At 46.5% G+C, this 16,062-nt stretch overlaps 1 protein-coding gene across 1 annotated transcript in view; it reads right to left on the reverse strand.

The window, feature by feature from the left end:
* Nucleotides 1-16,062, reverse strand: part of DNAH11 (dynein axonemal heavy chain 11) — a 303,071-nt gene that overhangs the window by 142,114 nt on the left and 144,895 nt on the right. The window contains exons 40-43 of the mRNA XM_069088738.1: nucleotides 13,643-13,786; nucleotides 10,812-10,964; nucleotides 8,452-8,600; nucleotides 3,207-3,357 (exon numbers count right to left, since the gene is read on the reverse strand). Of these exons, the coding sequence (XP_068944839.1) occupies nucleotides 3,207-3,357; nucleotides 8,452-8,600; nucleotides 10,812-10,964; nucleotides 13,643-13,786 (597 nt within the window). The remainder of the gene's footprint in view (nucleotides 1-3,206; nucleotides 3,358-8,451; nucleotides 8,601-10,811; nucleotides 10,965-13,642; nucleotides 13,787-16,062) is intronic.

Here is a 16,062-nt window from a genome sequence, read left to right on the forward strand (position 1 = left end):
AGTTGTTTTGACTTCATTGTCTTTTTCTGAATTCATGTCTTATTCTTCCCTGTCAGCATAGTTGTTTTTATGGTCAGCTTCTTTTTGGTGTTTTTTGCCTGTTTTTTCCTCCCATGGTATTTCTTGATTTGGAACTTTATGTTCAAGTTGGGCTCTGTTTCCAGTGTGAGTAGAAAGAGGTACTGTCTCAGTCTTCAGGCTTTTCACACTGTTGTTTTCAGAGCTGGTTTTGGAAGTTTGGAAGTTTTTGGTCCTTCCAAGGTGGTATGATTTAGGATAAGGCGTGTTCACTGTTCTCATGGCCTGCATTTTGGTCTTTACCCAGGAAGGGCCTCTGATCCCTTGGAACTACAATCAATACTGCTCCTCAGGATTCCTAATCACTTGTGACCAAAAGCAATAATTCTCCTCAGGGTTTCCTGCTCCCTCTAGACTGAAAGTGTTCCTCTTTGCCCAGAAGGTATACTAGCAGTAGGGAACCTGCAGCCTTAAGGCCACATGTGGCTCTCTATGTCCTCAACTGCTGCCCTTTGACTGAAGTCTGTAAAGCCTTGGGTTCGAAGCCCAGTGCTCCAACTTATGTGCTTGGGCAAGCCACTGAACTCTGAACCTCGGTTTCCCCATCTATGAAATATTGTGAATAATATCTGAAGTACATACCTCACAGGGCTATTAGAAGGGGTATACATTATGATCTTTGGTTACACATATTGTTGAGTATTGTTATTAACATTATTATAATAAATTATATGCTTGCAAAACAAGATTGGGAGGAAAGTCTGAAGGGAAGCATGCGTTCTATTAAAGCCATTCTCTTTTCTCCAAACTCTTTTTTTTACTAGTAGTAATAATAATAATGACAATGATTTCTGTATCACTTTAAAGCTTGCAAAACTCTCTACATTTGGTAACTCATTTGATTTCTTTACAACTGCCCTAAGGGAAGGCACCAGGCTCTGAAGTGAGGGAATGGTGGAAACTCAGTGAAGCTCCCAGGAGCTCAGAAGGCACTAACTTGCTCCTAATACAGAGGAATCATAAAGCCAGAATCAGCTTCTTTCCCATTGACCTATTTTCACACTCTTCTTGAATGAAAAAGTTAACACTAGAAAGAATCACACAAGATACCAAGTCAACCTGAAAAGAATGTCATCCTGCTCTTAACAAGTATGAAACCAGAGCAAGACTAATTAGATCAGTCCCATAATTAATGCATTATGAAAAAATTCAGACCGACATTCAACACTAAATTGCACCTTGAATAATAACTGCTGAAGGCTGCCGTTGATTTAATTGGTGTGTGAAGTAGCCCAAACCTCTGAGTTGGGGGTTGTTTTTTTTTGGTTTGTATGAAATAATTTTCAATTTAACTTCATTGTAATTCAGTCAATCTCACTTACTAAATAGTAATAACAGACTCACATCATGTTAACTAAATTGTGTGATTTCCAAGTCAAAAATGATACTTTTCCAGTACTCACTGTATTATGGCTGAAATTTTACTATTTGAGCTGCATTTCTTTAGCTTCAAATATTCATTCTGTTTCACCCCTCTTCCCTTTCCTCCTGCTACCAGTCCCTTCCTTCTGTGATCTGGTTACACTGTATCTCCCATGTGTATCTTATCCATTGTTGTTCCCCATGAGGATGTGAACTTTGAAGACAGGGACAGTATTTCTGTCTTTCATTGTATACCCAGCCTTGAGCACAGTACAGGGCCCACAGTAATGTTTAATGGAGGCTTGCTGACTTACAGATTTATCCTTACTCTAATGCAAATACTCCCAGATGACATACATCCGTACCAGGCGATTTTTGTGAGGTTTTGACTTTGTTGTCTTCTACAGACAAGGAAATGACACTTGAAGTTGCCTTCCAGACCACCTCTTTCTATGGAGCAGCTGAAGCTCCCAGGCAGGAGAGGATCTTGAGTAGGGTCACTCAAGTAATAAGGGCTGGGGAGGATTTGAACCCAGATGCTTAGTACCCTTCCCTCCCCAGAGTCACCCTGCCTGCAGGGCACAGAGAGTCTGAGGGCAGTTTGGCACCATTAAATCAATAGCAGACTGTCTTGGTGAGGACTTGTTCGGACCTTGACACAGTAGCCAGCTCTGGGATCTTTAGGGAGCTTCCTCATTTCCTGAGCTATGAAACCAAGGCCTCAGCCTCAGGGGTGGGGAACCTGCAGCCTTGAGGCCACATGAGGCTTTCTAGGTCCTCGGGTGCATCCTTCTAATGGAGTCCAAGCTTTATAGAACAAATTCTTTTATTACGGGGATTAGTTCTGTGGAGTTTGGATTCAGTCAAAGGCCCTACATCATCGTTATGGCTTCTTTTAACTTGAAGATTTTCATTCTAATGTAAAGGGCCAATAACTATGGCTGGGACCAGTCTGAGAACCAGGGATTGGAGAGGCCATACGGTATAGTGGAAGCAGCTGACTGCAGTAGAGAGGATGCTACACTCAGAGTCAGAAAAAGCTGGGTTCGAATACTGCCCAGACACTGAACCAGCTATGTGAGTGACTCTGGACGAGTCACCTATGATCTCTCAGCCTCGGTCTCCTGTGTAAAATGAAGATAATAATATCTCATAATGAATGTTGCTTCTAACTCTCTGGACCCTGCCTCCTCAGTCCCAGCAGCCTTCTTCCCCATATATGCCTCCACCCCTGTGGCTCCCTCCTCTGACCTCATGAGTCCTTTCCTGAGCCCTCTAGCCCCCGTGCTCCTGATTCTCCAGACCTTTGCCCCTTGCCCTTGGCCATAGACCCTTCAGCTTTTACATAGACTCTCTTGTAGAGGTTTTCTTTTCCCCATAGAATGGAGGGTCCCTGAGGTCAGTGTCTCTCTTCTGGCTGGAATTTCTAACCCCATTCTTGGCCTGAATGCTCTGCCTGCCTAGAATCCTCTGTCTGTCTGCAGCCCATCTCATGAGGATGTCATATTATTAAATGGGGTAGCACACATTAAGCACAATGCGATTAAGCATTAAGTCAATTATTATTAGCTATCCTTGTCTTAGAAAAGTCATTTTCAAATATTTTCTACAAACCTTCAGCTTAATTGGAAAGAGAACAGTTCGGAAAGAGGGCATTCTCTGCCTGAGTAAGAGGCTGACACTGACCCAGGGAAAGCCTGGGGAAACCAGTACTGGAGAGCCGGAGGGAGATTTCTCTTTCACCATCACCAGGGCAAGACACAAACCTGAACCAGGCTGTTCTCCGGAATCAAAGTGATGGTTTTAAAACTCGTCCTCAGTTTATCCAAGCATGGGGGAACATACTTATCAAAAAGGATTGTCAGATTGGCCTTTTCAGACTGATGGCTTCTCTTGTCAATCCAGCTAGCCACGTACCTGGAAGAGAGAAGAGGAGGAAGATTTGACTGGATCCTGGCTCTGTGAAGTTGGGTTTTACAAAGCAGTCACATCTGGGTGCAAACATTTTAGAGACATCCAAGCGATCATGTTATATCCCCTTATCAGTCTCTAAAGGTTTTGGGTTTTTCCCCCCAACTTGGAGTATTTGTCTGTCTCTGTCTCTGTCTCTCTCTGTCTCTCTGTCTGTCTGTCTGTCTGTCTCTCTCTCTGTCTGTCTCTCTCTCTGTCTGTCTGTCTGTCTGTCTCTCTCTCTCTCTCTCCTTCCTTCCCTCTCTCTGTCTTTGTCTCATACACACAGTTGTAAGTAGATACACAGACATATATAATAGAAAGATATTGAGATAATCAGGATCAGTCATACTCTACAAGACAGAATGAAAACTGAGGAGAAAGTACTTCAGTCGAGCTAATGAAGTTATTCATTATGTTTGATAGAGTATTCAGTGCTCCTTATCCCTAGCCTCCCACCTCTGAATAGAAGAGAAGGAGGTGCCATTTTGTGAAAACTCCTAGAATCTCAGTGTTGGGAAGGACCTCAGATAATATTCAGTCTAACTCTTACATGAAAAACCACTCCTGACAGTGTAATGTCAACAAGTTCTAATTAGGCCTTGAAGCAGGACCTCACCAGCTCCCCAAGCAGCCCCTTATATTGTACGTTGGCTCTCCTGATACCAAGCCCTAGTCTGCTTCTATGCACTGCTCTCCAGGTCTAATCCATTTTCTATATGAAATCCCTTCAAAGATAGCTACCTTGGCCCTCCCACATCCCCATCTTCAGGCAGCTCTGCTTTCAGTTAAACATTCCCATGTCATTGAACCCGTGGTCCTACAGCATGAACACAAGGCCCTTCGCCAGACTGGTTGCCACCCTCTGGATGCTCTCTGGTCTATCAGCATGCTTCCTTGAGGGTGGGGTCCATGTGGGGCCAGGTCAGTAGGGCACAAAGTCCAACACATGCTCATCCCCAGAAGTCAGGTCCTTGTTAGACCATCCACAGCTTCTAACCACTATCTCAGGCCATATCTGTGACTCCAGAGAGTGCGCAGTTCACTAAAATCCTCAGCTTTTTTCTTTCAAGAATAATTATGGTCTAACCACACTTCTCTTCTCCTTAGGAAGTTTTGTTATGTTATGTTCTTCTTATGTGAGGTTGTATAGGATTCTGGGTGGCAACTGAGAGGGACCCTAGAGGTCATCTGAAGTCAAACGAAACCTCAGAAACTGTAGCAGCCACCACACTGGCATCCCCAGGATGGCTGCTAGCACAGGATCTTAGATCTGCTTTACTAGGAAAGAGAGCTGCTCAAGGGGTCAACAATCTTTTTAAAATTACATTCACTAATTCAGGGGAAAAATCAGCCCCCTGGACTTCAGAGAAAATACAAGCAGGGAAATAAAGACCAACAGACAGGGCTCTGACTGACTGAATCAACTATATGCTTTACATACATCCCTGGATTGGGAGAGCCTTTACATCTGAGCAGTCAGGGAGCTCTGAACTTATGGACACTCAGAATATCGACCAGGGAATCACAAGAACCTTCTCATAAGTGAGTCCCCAAAGCAAAATACCAACTCAGAGTATATATATATACTTCTCAGAGCCAGAGGGCATCACAGCCCTCCTGACTCAGCACCTAATTAGAAATAAGCAAAAGGTGTGAAAGCCTTTCTACAAGTAAGCCTCCCCTAAGCCAGCTTCCCTTAATGGATTCCAGTGAGGCCTATTAATGGGTGGCGAACATCTTATACCCCATTAACTTTACAGAAATGACTCACTCAGTTGCACTGATCAGGACTCGCACTTGAATCCTCTGACTCTGACAACACCTTATCTACCTCACCTTCCCTTGCATTTCCAAAAATGCTCAAACTCTTTTCTCAAAGTGTGCCAAGTTTATGGAAATAATTCATGACTGTTCTTGAAGAGTTCTGACCCCAGTTATATTGAGATCTGAAATGAGGTTCATAATATACTGATATAACTCCTTGCAATGACCCTCTGATTACCAATGTTTTTTCAGGGTATACAGCCCAGAGTACATTTACCAAAGGGCACAAAGTTGCCTACTCATCATTCTCCATACAACCCCCCCCCCCCAGATTTCCTTCCTGTGAGCCTTTGCCTATGCTGTGCCTACTGCCTGGAAAGCTCTCCTTCCTCAAATTTGATTTTCAGAATCCATCTTCTTCTTTAAGGTATAGCTGAAGTGCCAGTCTATGTAAGGCCTTTCCCAGTTTTCCCAGATGGGAGTTCTCTCCCCCATTTATCTTTTGTAGACACTTTAATGCATCAATCAACAACATTTATCAAGTACCTTGTATGGGTCAGGCTCTGGTGATGGAAAGAATAAAACAATCCTTATGCTCAGGGACCTTCTGTCTGACCAGGAGAGACACACTTATGTATATATGTGTGCGTGTGTGTGTTTGTGTGCTATTTTCTCTTAGAAGAGCTTGAGTGAGGGGTCTGTTACATTTTTCTATATAACTAGGGTCTGCACATAGTAGGCATTTAATAAATGCTGATTTTTTTTGTTTTTTGGAGGAGGGAATGCAGGGCAATTGGGGTTAAGTGACTTGCCCAAGGTCACACAGCTAATAAGTTTTAAATGTTTGAGGCTGGATTTGAACTCAGGCTCTCTTGACTGCAGAGACAGTGCTCTATTCACTGCACCACCTAGCTGCCCCTGCTTGCTGAATTTTGCTTCACTTTAAAATGAGGATTAGAATGGATTGAATTAAAAGCAAAAAAAAAGCTTGATCAGGAAAGGCAAGTCCTCTAGGGAAGAGAGTCTACAGGTGGGGACCAGGGTGACATGAGCAGGGAGATGCAGGCATCTTCCATCTTTGGTGGTCTACGGTGGCAGAGACATGTAAAGTCAGGCCACAGAACATTCATTCACGTCCTCACATGGAGTTATTGTCCACCTTTTTCCATCCCTCTTGAAAGGAGGCCAGTTATGATTGTCCTCTATCCTGCCCTTGTGAAGGCACAAGTGTGTTGCGGCCGGGGCAGGGCGGCGGGGCAGGGAGGGTGCTGGGCCCATCCAGCTGCAGGGAGGGCTGCCAGGACCACTGAGGACCTCCCTCTCGCCACAGCAAGGCTGTGCCCACATCTGAGAATTCCTCCAGCTCTGGTTCAAGGCATTGACAAAAGGCCCCTCTGAAGCCCTCATGCTGCTCCTCCCTCAGACAAAAGGACCCCAGATGCTCACTCTGGGAATCCTGGGCTGCATCACCCCCATCACCAAAGCTGGCAGGTCTGGGTCACTGTGGGGCAGAGAACCATAGCCAAGTGAGTTGGTCCATAATCCCAGGGCTGCTGCCATGTGTCCCGCCCCACTAATCTCCTCTGCATCTCAAGCTTCCTCATCACCGCAGGCGGCAAATTCTCTGTCAATCACGGCGATCCACATACAGAAGATGAAATCAGAAGAATTGTGAAGCAAAGAGAAGGGTGGCTACGGACAATCTGTGCATTCTAAGGGAGAAGATGGAGAACACTGGCCCCAGCTGGAAGGGACAGAAAAGGAAGGCTGATGGGACCCAGCGGGAGGGGTGATGTAAGGCTGGGCAGGGACAAGAGGAAGCCCCAGAGTCTTCCAAAAGAACACGGAAAGAAAGAGAGCATGGCATGCCACTGGGAAGGAGTTCCCAAGCCTCTCCCACCATCAGGCTCTGGGCGATGCCCTCCTGTCTCTGCTTTCAGACATCGGGTCAGCTCCATTTGAAGCTAATGGCCATTACGCCCATGTCTGAGGCTACACTGCTGCCATTTCCCCTTTCACACGTTTTCTTTGGTGTGTTGGTTCCAAATAAACTTCCTCCCACCTCCCCCATCTCCTTCTTCCTGTAGTCTAGAGCTGGGAGGGGTCTTAGAGGCCACTGACACAAGTGCCTCATTTTACAGATTGGGAAACTGAGGCAAAGAGGTTAAGCCACTTGCCCAGGGTCACGCAGCCAGGATGGGCCAGTACAGAGGACGATGGGAGTGTGGGAGTTCTCGGCCCAGAGGTCCGGCCTCTCTCTCCCATTTCTCTCATATGTATATCCACAGGCTACCCCACAAGCACTTTCACCCAGATAACCTGCCACCTCCCCCACCAGTGTACGTATTGTGCTGCCCCCTCCTGCCTGTCTTGAGGCAGGTCTCAAAGCATATCTCATCACCTGCCATCAAAGAGGTCCCTGTGCTGTTCAAAGCCCTTCACAGCCTGGCCCTTCCTACCTCAACACCTTAGCTCTTATGTCGTTGTTTCAGACACTTCAGTTGTGTCTGATTCTTCGTGGTCCTATTTGGGATTTTCTTGGGAAAGATACTGGAGCGGTTTGCTCTTTTTCTAGCTCATTTTACAGATGAGGAAACTGAGGCAAGCAGGGCAAAGTGACTTGCCCAGGATCACACAGCCAGTAAGTGTCTGAGGCTGGATTTGAACTCAGGGAGATGAGTCTTCCTGACTCCAGGCCTGGTGCTCTGTGCACTCTGGTGCCCCCAGCTCCCTGCAATCCAGCAACACTGGCCTCCTGCAAGGGATGCTCTCCCTCCTCATCTCTGCTCCTGGCTTCCCTGCATTCTCTCAAGTTCTCTCATGTATGGGAAGCCTTTCCCACCTATCTTCCCTCTGTTGCTGTCTCCATTTTGTCCTGCGCAGGCTTGTTGGCTTCTTCATTAGCTGGGGTGCTCTGAGACCAGGGGCTGCTGCCTCTTGCCTTTCTTGCCTAGTATAAGTAGGTGCTTAAGAAATGCTTCCTGACTGACTGATCCCCTCATCCATCCCTAGAGTTGAGCTCAGACCATCATGGGGAGAGTTTGAGGACCTGGGGGCAGCGTTTTCTTATGCCCTGGACTTCCTGGTTGGCAAGGTCACCAGACCAGCCAGTCAATAAACATTAATCAAGCACCTACTGTGTACCAGGTGCTGAGATAGTGGAGGTAAGTCACTGCAGACTCTGAAGTCTGACTGGTCCACGTGATCCTATGGCCGACAGCCAGGATGTTACCTCCACCTCTTCACATATCGCGTGAAGACTTTCCCCATCATGCCTGAAGAAGGCGTACTCACGGATTCCAGCCCAAGTCCTGTGGGTTCACATACAGAATCCCAGCTCTGGACACGGTTGCAGGCGTTGCCATCCTTAAGTGGCTGATCTCAAACAGGAGTCTCATATGAGGGGTGAGGGCCACTCGCTCATTGCTGGCCAGCGTCAGGACCTGGATGGGAAACGGCCACAGTCATTCCAGGGTGTGAGATGGCATTCAATCTCAACACACCAGAGACAAAACAGGGCAGTATCCAACTAGGGGAACCTGAGGTGCGAGGCAGCTGGCCCTGGCCAGAGGCCTGGCAGAGTGGGTCTGAGACCACAGCCCTGGCCAGCGTCAGTGCTGGGCATGAACAACTGAAATGACCAACCCCTGGGAGTTCACTAGTGGGAAACTTCCTTCACTGATGCAGGCAGGCAACTTGTCTCTGCCCTAAAGTCTCAAGAGAGTCTGACACACGGAGGAGCAGCATCAGATGCTAGGGTTTGTGGTCAGTATGTGTTAGAGGCAGGATCTGAACCCAGTCTTCCTGACCCTGAGGTCCTTTATCTACTACAAATTGCTACCTCTCCACCAAAACCTTATTCGTTATATCTGGAAAGTCAATTATTTTCCCAAGTGTTAATTTTTTACTTCACCTAGACCAATTCTTCCATTTTACAGGTGAGGAAATGGAGGTCCAGAGGGAAAGTGACTTGTCCAGGGTCACACCTAGTGACAGTCAGAGGCAGGATTTGAACTCAGATTCTCTGACTCCAGGTCAGTGCTCTGTCCATGACTAGAGACTGACTGTATTTTGTACTTCCCGAGTTGAGAATGGATGCCCTTGAAGGCAGAGATGCTTTTGTTTCTGCCTCTATGTTCCCAGCACCTCATACAATCCAGTAGAAGGCAGGAGGCATTTAATGCTTGTTTTATGGAGCTGAAATGACGTAAAAGGGACCACGCAGCCCCTCCTAAGTCAGTGCTTCTGTGAAGCCTGCTTTACTGCCACCAATGCTCCTTAACCCGGGTCCTTGGCTGCCTCAGCAATGGCATCAGGAGCTGCCAAGGCCAGAAAACCGTGGCCTGGCGGCTGATGACAGCCCCTCTTCCTCCATGTCCACACCATGAAACCCCAGTGTAGTCAGGCTGCTCCTCTGAGGACAGGCACGCCCTGGCTCCGCTGCCACGGTCTGCTAAGTGCCCACTCTGTGCCAAGTGTACCAAGGAGAGGGAAGGGTCGAGGAGCACTTCGGTCTGGAGCCTCCATGGGGGCGGTATTGAAAGTGGAGATGATGCTAGTGTTCATATAAGGCTTCGAGGTCTACCAGGTACTTCATAGATTTGATCTCATCATCATTATCATCATGCTCACTTTACAGAGAAGGAAACTGAGCCTGAGGGATTTGCTGGGGGGGGGGGGGGGGATTACATAGGTACTAAGCCTGAGGCCAGATCTGAATCCAAAGCTCTGCCACTGCACCATTTAGCAACTATTCAGATTATGTCTATGTGACATTTGAGGTATAGTAATCTACACCAGTTAACACCTGGGTTCCTCCATTCTTATGGGGACAAAAGCACTTGTGAAAAAACAGTTATCCACTTTCCATGAGACCTATAGCCCAGAGATGGAGCTAAAGCAATGTTTGCCTGTTGATGGGGACTAGACGTAAGGGTAGAAGAATGCTTGACTCCCCTTGTGGGGGAGGGAAGAGCACTCTGGGACATCTAGAGGATTCCATTCAATTGTGGCTTCCACTGGGGGCATGTGCCATGCCCTTGAGGATGGGGTTGAACAAAGGAAGTCATGCCCCAGAGCCAGGAGGGGGTGGGCAGTGGTGGAAGGATACAAGTAGATTAGACTGCCATTAGGGACAGGGTAGGCTCAAGAAGAAATGCCACCAGGAAGGTGCTGTCCGCTGCCTTCAAATGACCCACTCTGGAGCCAAAACCAACAGACCCTGCTCAAGTTCTGGTTTTCCAATGCCATGATCCTGGCTTGTGAAAAATATGGCTCCCACAGTCTTTCTGGACTGCTTTCTTTGATACGAGGGAGAGTATGGGTGTTGAGAGCAGGGGAGAAGAGTGCTGCTACATCAGGGCATCACTGGTATGAAGAAGCAAAAAGTATTGATGAACTTTTTTTAAAGAAAGAGAGAAAGAGGGAGAAGGGGAGAGACCCAGAGGGACGGAGAGGGGGAGAAAGAGATTTCTAGCTTCCATCCATATTAATAAGCATTACCTGGCTGCTGAAGAAGCACCCCAAAGGACCTTGAGTCATCATGGCACCCCAGCAAAAAACCCAGGGTCAAAGACAAGGAAGTGAAACTGAGCTCCGTGAAGGAAAGTGTTCCTTGAACCAGGGAGACTCAAGCAAAGCAAAAGGCAGCTCACCTGGTTATCATCCATCACTGTGTTGAGGGACTCAATCCACATGGGATCAATGTCTCCATCCAGAACTATCCATTTGGGTCCATCATGCAGAATACTGGCTTGCTCCCTCAGGAGTGATGAAAAGATCCCTACCAACAAAGGATGTTTAAAATTCTAGTGTGTTTCTGAATCCATCTGAGGCAATGAAATAATACAAAATGATAATGACCAAGCTTGATCCCAAAGAACAGATTGGAAGAGGAGCCTCTCCCTGCTTCTTTGCAGAGGTGGGGGTCTAGGGATGAGGAACACTGCATACGTCAAGCTTTTTCTTTCCAGCCATCTTCGCTGATTTCCCCCCATCCCTGGATCCCTCTCCCTCATCTCCCACCTCTTGGCTCCCCTGCCTTCCTCCTGGTACCAACTAAAATCCTGCATTCTGCAGATGTGTTCTGGTCTTCCTTAATCCAGGAACCTTCTAAGATTCATTCCAGGTTCGCCTGTTTGTGTCTCGTCTGTAGGTAGCAGTTTACCAGCTGTCTTCCCTATTAGACTGTGAGCTCCCTGAGGACAGGGATTGTCTTTGTCCCCAGCGTTTACCAGTATGCAGTACACAGTAGGTGCTTAATCCATGCTTGCTTATTGACTCAACTTTTCTGATATGTTGGTTAGTTTTGTTGATCTGTTTTCCTCTAAGATTGTTTTTATGGGGTGGCTAGGTGGCACAGTAAGAGCGCTGGCCCCAGAGTCAGGAGGACCCAGGATCGGTTCCAGCCTCAGATACTTAACACCCACACAAAATAACTGGCCATGTAACCTTGGGCAAGTTACTTAACCCCAATTGCTTTAAAAAAATTGTTTTTATAAGAGCTAGCTCTTGGGGTAGGTGCAGGGGAAAGGCTAGATTAGGAAATGTAGGTGGCATAAAAAACAGGAAATCAAAAAAAATTATTCTAAAAAATTCAAATGCAGCATTTTTACCAGAAAAGATTTTTACAAATAAATTATATGTACCGATATTATTTCCTCCATATCCTCATTAAGGGAAAACAGCTCAGTGACAAAGTTTTGTTTGGCTGTATGGTCAAGGGCACTGTCAAGTTGTGAAGTATTCCTGCCATATATTTATGTAAATATAATTTAAGTGGGATAAACATTTTAAAGGACAGAGAAGAAAAGAAGAAAATATTTCTTTACTATTGTGTGGCACGAAGTCCTACTCTGATGTTTTAAGATAGCAGCAATTTTGGGCTCTTGAAGGCCATGCCAGCAGAGAGGCTGGTTCTACCTTGCTGTAAGGGCTTGAAAGACTGTCCCAGCAACAGACTGGGTCTGCTTCTTCAGAACCAGGTCAGCCAATTACAGAGAGAGACTTGTTTCCATTAGGCTGGCCACTGGGTAATTAATTCTTTGGCCATAACAACCCATGAAACAGTGAAAAATATAAAATGGCCCTCAGTCCTGGGTGGCAAAGTAGCTGAGAAGTACAAAGTTTTTAGGCCATCTTTAAACGTTTGATACCCTACAGTGAGAGCCTTGTTCAATGACCAATTAGTAGACCTTCTACTGGAGGGACAAAATTGTATCAGTCTTGGCATTTTCACTATCATCGAAACCAGAAGACAGAAGGATGTTTCAGCTCAGTAGAGAACTCACAGGTTCCCCTTTGTGTGGAGACAGAGCTGAAGGCAGCACTGGTCCTGGATGGGGTGTGTCCATCTACTCCTCTGTGCCTTCGCTCACCATCCCATAGACTTCCCCGGTCATCACTCCCCTACGGGCATTGTCATCCACATTTGGATATAAACTCCTTGAGGGCAAGGCTCGTCTTTGCTTCTATATTTATAATCTCCATACTCTTGGTGCATCCTAAGCATTTGGTAAAGGATTTTTTCATTCATTCATTCATTTCATAGGATTGATTTAGAGAGGTCACCTATTCTAATCCCCTCAATCTGGAAATTTTCCCACAAGTTAAAGTATTTTCTCGTCTTCACTCAATCAATCTTGATTTCTTTTCTCTCATCCTGCCTATCCCCCTCAAAATGATGTGTTCATTTAATTGGTCCAGACAAGTAGCCTGATCACTGCTTAAAAGTGATTGGCGGGTACACGGGAGAACCAGCTGCACCCCCAAATCCTGGGTGATCACGGGCAAATTTCTCTGGGCCTATAAATCACTGTCTTCTAAAATTCTGAAATCCCAGGGGCCTGTGACTTTATGCTGGCTCTGTGTGTAATTCTCAGGGAAGAGTTGTGAGCACAGCAATATCGCTAGGAGAGCGTTGGTCCCAAAGGGACAAGTATAAAGTGGGACAATCTTTTGGAGAGAAAAGTTTGGGTCTATTGGTCTTCCCTGCTATACCTTGTGATCAAGAAGAGGCAAAGCCTGAGATAATGACAGATGGAAGGGAGGGAGGGAAAGAAGATGGAGACCACCAAAGAAGGGAGGCTCTCTCCACCTCCTCAGAGCTCAGACTTATCTGCTGGTCTCCGGGCAGGTAAAATCCCATGAATATCAATGCAACGCACCAAATTCATCTTATCCTCACTTGAATCCGATCCAATAGCCCCTATTAAGTACCTACCATGGGATATTCAAACTCCAGAAGGAAGTATCTCCCCTGTCTTCAAGAAGCTTACATTGTATTGGTGACAATTTCATGGGGGAGATAGCCTTGACAACTGTGGGGGGGAGGTGAATCAGGGAAGGCTTCCTATGGGAGGTGGCACTTCTGTTAAACCTTGGAGTAAGCTCAGGATTCTCAAACATAAAGATAATTCAGTCTTGGGGACGCCCCCAGAGCAGAGGATGGGTTGGACAGGGGAGGGACTGGGACATGAGAAAGGACCCGGGACTTGCCATCTTTCCATTCTCGAGTGGCATGATGGATGAATCCAAAGAGCTCATCTGTTGTCACAGCCTTGGGGTTTAGGTCGTTCCAAATGGGCTTCTGTTTCATGTTAACGTAGGTTCGATTCAGAGTCCTCAAGATCTAGAGAGAAAAGGCAAAAGATTCAAGATCTTTTATTTTTATTTTTCATATATACTCACAAAAGGAGTCCCTTTTATCAGTTTTTCCAAGTTTGAGTCTCACAGAATGTAGGATCATGGGATAGCTGATTCAGAGCTAGAAGGAACCTTATGAGTCAGTGAGAGTGCTCCCTTTATTTTACAAGAGAGGAAACGAAAAACGTTGGTCTAGAAGATGGTGTTCAAACCCAGGTCTTCCAGATTCCAAGTCCAGTGCTCTACTCACCATGCCAGACTGCCTCTCTACAAAGGCACCATTCTGCACCCATAGCCACCCGCCTCTCTGCAGTTTCATTTTCTGTTCTCCATGACAGGTAGGTCATTGCTTTTACACGATGAGTTACTGTGTAGATATTCTCTTGGCCCTGCTGTCTTTGCCCCACTCAAGGCAATTTAACAATTTTTGTTCAGTCATTTTCGGTTGCGTCTGACTCTTCATGACCCATTTGGGGTTTTCTTGGCAAAGATGCTGGAGTGATTTTCCATTTCTTTCTCCAGCTCATTTTACAGATGAGGAAACTGAGTCAAAGAGGGGTAAGTGACTTGCCCAAGGACACATGGCTAGTAAGCGTCTGAGGTCAGATTTGAATGCACAGAGATGAGTCTGATTCCAAGCCCAGTGTTCTATCCACTGCACCCCTTAACAATGCACAGAGCCAAAGGGAAACACAGTTTTCTTAAACTTTTCTTGGTTACCCCTCATATACCATGCTTTGTATTATTCACTTCTGAAAGTGGAGAAAATAATCCTTGCATGAGCATCATGAACACATCTATGCTGCACACACACACTCTTTACTCTTTGGAGTGAAGCAAGAGGCAGGAGATGTTGTGAGAGCACCAACAGAAAAGATGTCGCCCCATCGCAAACCATAGTCAAGTGGAAAGCACTCTGCTGGGAGATACAGGAAGACCCAGTCCAGATCCAGGGGGGGGGGGGGGGGGGGGGGGGGGGGCCTCAGGCAGGGACTTCCCCTTCGGAGCCTCAGTTATACATCAATGAGACCATTGGGCTGTTTTACCACATGAGCAAGAGGAGTGTCTTCATCTTTGATGGAGCGGGGCTAACTGGGGCAAGTGCAGCAAAGAGAAAGATCAGGGGAACTTCCCTGAGGAGCCCAGACGGCAGCTTCCTGAGCCTCCCAGCTTGGCCACCATCTGCCTGTGCTTCATCCTGCTCCCAGGCTGCGGTGCCTGCCCCCCAAATCATGGGTTCTTTACCTTGGCTGCGTCTGGAGCCCTCTGGCAGTCAAGACAGGGGAAGCCTCTGGGCCCCCCTCAGAATCATGTGCTAAATGTGTAAAAATAAACACACTGAGTGGCAAAGGAAAACAATTATACTGAAAGTATCATGTTTTTTAAAAAGTCAAGTTCACAGGCCTCTGGCTAGGAAGCCCTGAGCTAAACACTTCCAGGGTCCCCAGCCCAGCATTCTGACCACTTCTATGCACTATGGAGACCCAGGAATGATGGTGAACACATGAGAGACCCCTTGGTGGAAGGAGACACAAGAATCATTTTTAGCAACTCCAAATCAGATAAAAAGCATAGGGCTGAATTTTGTTTTTCTTTCTTGGTTCATTTCTGAAACTCACTGGGCACCGTCCTGGGCCCAGGAGAGAGCTCCTGGGTTGTTTCCCTCACGTGATCTTTCCCCATTAGAAGCATCCCTTGAAAGGCCCTCCCTTTTGCTGAGGCATTTCTGATTTAGTTCCTCAGCTAAGCAAGCATAGGGAAAGATGCACAATCCAATGGCCGCCATCATTTTTAGTTGTTGACCTCTAAATGCACACCAGCCTAATGACCCAGAAATCCAAGCCATGTGATGGCACGAAGACCATGCACTTTAGGGTGGCAGGGAGTGAGTGCCCTGGCCTTGGGAGATGAGCCCTACAGAAGAACCATGAAGATGGTGCTTTCTTTCTTTTTCTCTTGGGTTTGGGTTCAATGCACTTCCATCCAACAAACATATGAAGCGCTACTGTATGCCAATCACCATACAGGGTGCTGAGGACACAAACATAAAAGAGCCCTTAAGGAGGGTGCATTCTATGAGGGAACAAGGTGTAACAGACCCAGTGTGTCCACAGATAAAAGTGACACAAAGGAGCCAGAGAGAACAAAGAAGACATTCAGACAAAATGCTTTAGGAGCACTTGACCTGTATTTATGAACAAAGACCAAATCATTCCTTCATTGGTCATTCAACAACCATTCATTAAGTGACTATTTTGTGGA

This window comes from Petaurus breviceps, unplaced genomic scaffold (genome assembly GCF_028583685.1).
Source record: "Petaurus breviceps papuanus isolate PSGF00001 unplaced genomic scaffold, PetGlider_PUasm1.0 185, whole genome shotgun sequence".
Lineage (NCBI taxonomy): Eukaryota > Metazoa > Chordata > Mammalia > Diprotodontia > Petauridae > Petaurus > Petaurus breviceps.